The sequence below is a fragment of the Sinocyclocheilus anshuiensis genome, unplaced genomic scaffold, assembly GCF_001515605.1.
Source record: "Sinocyclocheilus anshuiensis isolate Anshui unplaced genomic scaffold, SAMN03320099.WGS_v1.1 scaffold297, whole genome shotgun sequence".
Classification (NCBI taxonomy): Eukaryota; Metazoa; Chordata; class Actinopteri; order Cypriniformes; family Cyprinidae; genus Sinocyclocheilus; species Sinocyclocheilus anshuiensis.
In genome coordinates this window covers 695900-701967 of record NW_015536479.1, presented here as the reverse complement: position 1 = coordinate 701967, position 6068 = coordinate 695900, and the positions used below count along the sequence as shown (strand labels likewise).

Here is a 6068-nt window from a genome sequence, read left to right as displayed (position 1 = left end):
CGACTGATCACCGATCCGGGCCGATCATGAGGAAAATCGGCCGATTCCGATCCCTGGCCGATCGATCGGTGCATGTAACAAGGACACCGTAAAATAAAGTGTAACCAATAATAATAACAATAATAATAATGATAATAAAAAAAAAAAAAATTATATATAAAATATTTAATAATATTAAAAATAAAATATATTTAAAAATATTTACTCTCTCTCACCTGTAGGTGACGCAGCTTGGATGAGCTGGCCGTCCTGCAGTCTGAGCTGCTCTTGAGGTTCTTGATTAATGGACAAATGTTCCTCGTTCTGGTGGTTGTCTTGGTTGAGCTGGTGGTCGTGTGTCTGCAGTCGCTGTAGCAGGAGTCTTTTTGCGGCGTCTTCGCTGCTCAAACGTGCCTGGAACTCACAAACTCTCTCTTGCAGTGTCTGCACAAACACACAAGGAACCATGAATGCCAGCCGTGCTAAAGAACCTTACACAACCTGAACTATGAGGGAAAAACTCTAAACTTTTAAAGAGGAAAGGAGTAGGTCACACATAGGTAGATTTTTCTTTTTTTCTTTAGAAGAAGTGTTCATGCAAAATAAAATATTAATAAAACAACAAAAACAAAATAAAAAGCATCATTTACTCCTTTTTGTGTCACTTTATGATTTTGCAGTAACAGAAAGAACAGCCAGGACATCTACAAAAATGTGTGATCAACAGAATAAAAGAAAATCATACAAGTTTGGAATGAGAGTAAATGAAGACAAAATTAAACTATTCCTTTAACTTCACAAGAAAGCTTGATGGGCAAGTGACTATTCCTACTGGCACAAACTACCTTGGATACCAAGATGACTACAAAACCTCTAATAGAGACATTTAAGCAAACAGGGTGGATCTATGAACATAAGAGACTATACTGCAGTACAGTGTGCTTTGTAAAGCTGACGTCAGAACGACGCAAAGTAGCTCACAGCTAAGCACAAAGAAAGAATCAGAGGGAATTACGTAGGCAGACGTCCAGGAACAGGACAAAGTAACCTTCTGTACAGGTGAAATGGTGAGAAGGCAGCACAGAGACACACAAATGAAGAACGAGAGGGAAAAAGGAGAGTAGAAAAGCATGAAAACAAAAAGATCAGTGGTGTGTCAAATATGGACAAATTCTGAAACAGCAAATCAAACTAAATAACTCAACCTCGAATATCAGAAAAATGTGCACATGCCAACTCACTGAGATGAAGTTATATTTGAAGATTTGATGTCTTAGTTAAAATCCTGTATTTCAGTGATTCATTAGACTGGAAATCATTGCACCTTCACAGGTAACACTGCCTAGTCAACACAGATAGATCTAGAGAAGCACATACACAAAGCTAGTCCATGTCTAAACTATTGTTTGTATTGAGAAGAGTCATCAATGCATTGAAAAGCAGAGATGAGGACACACCACACATGTGATCTCCAGCCAATCGGATCTCTCCTGTGCTCATGGTATGGTGAAAAGACTGAAAACTCCAGCAGCACACTCAAATCTCACTCCAGATTGTCTGTTTTAGAGATGTTTATCCACCCTTGGAGATCAAAGAGAGAAGGACTGCTCTCCAAATGCTTCACTAACAGTGGATCATGTTATGTAACTCCAGTCATATCTAGGGACCAGGGGCCGGTTTCACCAGCTGTGCGCAACTTAGCCTAGTTTTGACGTAAAGGAGCACTAAGTTACAACTAATGCATTTACACAAGCCTCTGACCAGGAGTAATGGTTGGAATAAAACAAACTCATGTTTCACTTCACAAACTTCAATTTTTCACACATATAGTATATGATAATGTTTACACTTGTTAATAAATGACTGTTAGTGACTCTTCAAAGTGAACCCAATCTAAGCAGTGACTTTATTGATCCTTAACGTCAAATTCAGTTTCAGAATTTTACTTGCATAAAAAAATACTTAAGTTATCTATGGAATATTTCATAGTATCTCAATGGAAACATACAATTTAGATTGAAATTCACAGCATTAATACAACTTTTGCTCACATATTTGAAAGCTGCTATTGGATTATTAAGGGTACATGTCATATGCAACTATGCATTACTTTACGACCCACTAGCTACATTCTGCCTTAAGAACAACTCGAAATGCAACCGAATAAAGTCCAGAATTAGTTAGAACCTAGCTAGTAAACACTAAGTTTCCAGTGTGGACTTCATATTCCAGTTTAAGAAAGAACTTATGAACGGAAGGTGCAACTCAACCCAAGAGAGCAAAGACTTGGGAACTTATTTTACTTCCAAGCCACCAATAAACAACCACACAGCAACACACTGGCACCAACTCCCAAACATAGCGTCATTGTGGTCAAACACCCCCCACATTATCTTCAGAACCTGTAAACAACGTTTAGCTTTAATTGCCAATCAGTGGTCCACTTTAGCGAACATTCAATTCTCTATTATTTTAAACTTAAGCATAAAAATAGAAGGTGTTTTTAGATTTGATACAGACTAATAAACAAGATTGTTGGATGAGCAAATAGCAGCCCATCTAATAAGCCACCGGAAATGTGATTTGCCTGCAGATGTTGCTTTGAGGGACTCTTACACTGAAACACATGGAACCCCGAGGTCATTTACAGAGAGCCTGAGCAACCAGCTCCTCTGAGAAACCCTAAAGCTGATAACATTGTTTAAACAGAACAAAGAGGCAGCGCTGCCTGTTAGCTGTGACTTATTAACCCTGTGAAACCAATTACGCAACGATCACACAGCTACAGAACAGACCAGTCACACAGTAACCAGCTCCTGAATGTAGTGATCTGGTGAAGACTGATTCAGTCACAACACTGTCTCACAGAAACACTGACGGTTGAGTTTAATGTATATGAATATAGTATAATTTGAAAGTTTGGATTGGTAGGACGTTTTACTGTTTCTGAAAGGAGTCTCTTATGCTCACCAAGGCTACATTTTAGGCCTATTTGATCATAAATACAGTACAAATAGTAATATTGTGAAATATTTTTATACCTAAATAACGGCTTTCTATTTTAATATATTTAAAAAAATAATTGATTCCTGTGATGGCAAAGCTGAATTTTCAGTCTTCAGTGTGGATGCATTTTTCAGGATTCTTTGACGAATAGAAAGTAAAAAAAAAGGCATTTATTTGGAAGAAAAAAATATTTTATAACATTATAAATGTCCAAGGCTACATTTTAGGCCTATTTGATCATAAATACAGTACAAATAGTAATATTGTGAAATATTTTTATACCTAAATAACGGCTTTCTATTTTAATATATTTAAAAAAATAATTTATTCCTGTGATGGCAAAGCTGAATTTTCAGTCTTCAGTGTGGATGCATTTTTCAGGATTCTTTGACGAATAGAAAGTTAAAAAAAAGGCATTTATTTGGAAGATAAAAATATTTTATAACATTATAAATGTCTTTACTTTCACTTTTGATCATATTAATGCATACTTGCTAAATAAAAGTATAATTTATTCATCTTACTCCATCTTTTGAATGGTAGTGTAAATATTCTACTACACAGAAACTGAAAATAATGTGTTGCAGAAAATCCCTAAACCCAGTTATAAGCAGTTGTAACGGTGATGCTTGCCTTAGTGAGGACAACTTGTAATATTAATTGCCCAGGTTAATACTAGAATAGTATTATAGGGTCATACCTGTATGAGCAGCTGCTGCTGTTCTGAGGTGGCCGTTTCAGAGAGGTCAGAGGTCAAACAGTGGCGCTGAAGGACAGATTTGGGCAACGAGAGGAAGGAGCTCTCCTCCTCACCATTACTCATCAGGATATCTAGGGAACTTGCAGAAACTACAAAAAAGATAAAAAAAAATATGGTCAATTATTAATATTATTAAATTAAATAAAAATGGACTTGAACTAAACTAGAAAGTTGAAGCACTAAAAAAAAACAAACAAAAAAAACTTAAGTAAAACAATACAAATGAAACAAATAGTAACAAAAAAAAAAACAGCAAAAATGACAAAAGCACAAAATTACTAAAATGTTACTAAACTAAAAATAAAAGCTAATTCAAAATATTAATAAATACTATAATGGTATACAAATAATACTGGCCCGGATTAGGGCTGTGCAATTAATCGCATGCGATTGTCAAGCGCATCTCGTCAGTAGGGTTGGGTATCGTTTGGGTTTTTTCCGATACCGGTGCCAAATCGATACTTTTAAAATGGTTCCGGTGCCTAAACGGTTCCTGAACCGATACTTATTAAAGAACAGAGAAAGAATAGAGAATGCTAGTGTTAGAGGCTCTTTTTTCTTTATAAATAAAACAAGTAGTTAGAATAGAAATAGAATAGAGAGTGCAAATGTTAGAAGATCAAGTTTTTTAATTAAAAAAAACAAGCAGATAAAATTAGTAGCAGCATTAGAATAGAGAGTGCTAGAGTTAGAGGGTCAAATGAATATGAAAGATGTGTTTTCAGCCGTTTCTTGAAAATATTAAGGACTCAGCTGCTTGGATTGAGCTGGGCAGGTCATTCCACCATGACAGAATTTTTATTTTTGGGTGAACTATCACCCAAAAGCCAGTATTAGTTTTCCTACACCGTTCATAGGCTTGCAGCCTCCATGTTACTGTGAGATTTTATGTTTGTTTTGTCTTAAACATAAAATAACCTGATCCTGTTTGATCAAGGCATGCGACTGTTCTGACTTGTCCAATTTTCAGCATCAGTTTTTCATCTTGCATCAAAATTCTGTCTATTCATTGTATGCATTTGAAATATAGAGTTGGGTTTTGTTTTATTGTACCCAAGTGTACCTAACATAAAAAGTGTTTAATATACAGGTTTGTGGCTCTTAATTGCCTATGAATTAACCATTTGTAATCTTATGTTCACTGTTCATTTTTTATAAATATAGGATTTGTATTAAATCTATATTCATTCATATAGTCAAATAGAATCGAGAATTGAAATCAAAAATCGAATCGAAAATCGAAATCGAATCGAATTGGAAAATCTGAATCGATACCCAGCCCTATGTCAGAATATTAAGTTTTGGGTAAAGCAAACCTTAATAGCTGACTATGCAGAGAACACATCAATCTGGTAAAGGCATAATAGAAACCATTGACTAATGATAAGATAACAGCCAGCTGCGAGTGATGCATTAACCTGGATTTCAATGCAGCCCTGAACCTTATCAAAAAAACAACAATTACCGTTTTGTTTGTCAAACAGCTCTCTGTCACACTCACGGATGAGACGTGCAGCCTCTCGCCGGTGCGGTTTACGATGACACAGCAGTAGAGCTGCTTTCGTAGAAGAGCATCAGGCTGAAAGCAAACCTGTCACTGCATCACTGCAAAAACCAGCTGCTAGACATTTCCCTGATATTCCTCTTTGTTTGCTTCCCGTTTTAGTCCTTTTTGTCCTTTGTTTCTCACACAATCGCTGTGCCTGTTGTTATATTATCCTGTGCAGCACAGAGCGCATTAAGCACACGTACATATTTTCCCTGGCACAACCAATAGTCCTCGTGTTCAAGCCCTGCTCTCGTCTCTAAGGAGATTCACCCTTCTTTACCTGGATAGAACGCATAGTGTTCTCCGTTTGGTCCGAAAACGCCTGACTGCATTGCTCCTTGTCAGTGGGTAAGAACACATCCCTTGCTCTCTCCTCGATGACTGAGCTCTCTCACACACAAACACACACCTACTCTGTGTATCTCCAACCTCCTACATGCACTCAAACATTCAAACTATCCTCAGAAGAATGTTGCCACACCAGTTTTGTAGTCCACACATGTGACCGTGCTTACCATCCAATGAGAGGTCTTTGTTCCAGAGCTCCTGCAGGCAGGGAGTGTGGCCGACGTCCCAGGTCTTTCGTGTGCCGTACATGACCGCAGGGCCGAGTAGACCACACCGCTGGACCGGCTGTAAACAGACCACATCCAATAAACACCCAACTAATGAACATTTGAGACCTGAAAAAGCTGCATATTTTTCATGGAGATTTTACAGAATAAAATTAATCATTAACCTTGTATTATCATTTAATAATAATAGTCTGAAAAA

General features: G+C 37.0%; 1 protein-coding gene across 6 annotated transcripts in view; it reads right to left on the bottom strand.

Annotated features, from left to right (window-relative positions):
• The window catches only part of LOC107670565 (kinesin-like protein KIFC3), an 82455-nt gene that overhangs the window by 18428 nt on the left and 57959 nt on the right, over positions 1–6068 (bottom strand). For 5 of the 6 annotated variants that reach the window (XM_016463234.1, XM_016463316.1, XM_016463470.1 and 2 more), the window contains 4 exons: positions 5810–5927; positions 3686–3834; positions 995–1030; positions 216–423 (listed from right to left, as the gene is read on the bottom strand). In XM_016463234.1, coding sequence (XP_016318720.1) covers positions 216–423; positions 995–1030; positions 3686–3834; positions 5810–5927 — 511 coding nt within the window. The remainder of the gene's footprint in view (positions 1–215; positions 424–994; positions 1031–3685; positions 3835–5809; positions 5928–6068) is intronic. The other variant, XM_016463622.1, reaches the window with a different exon arrangement.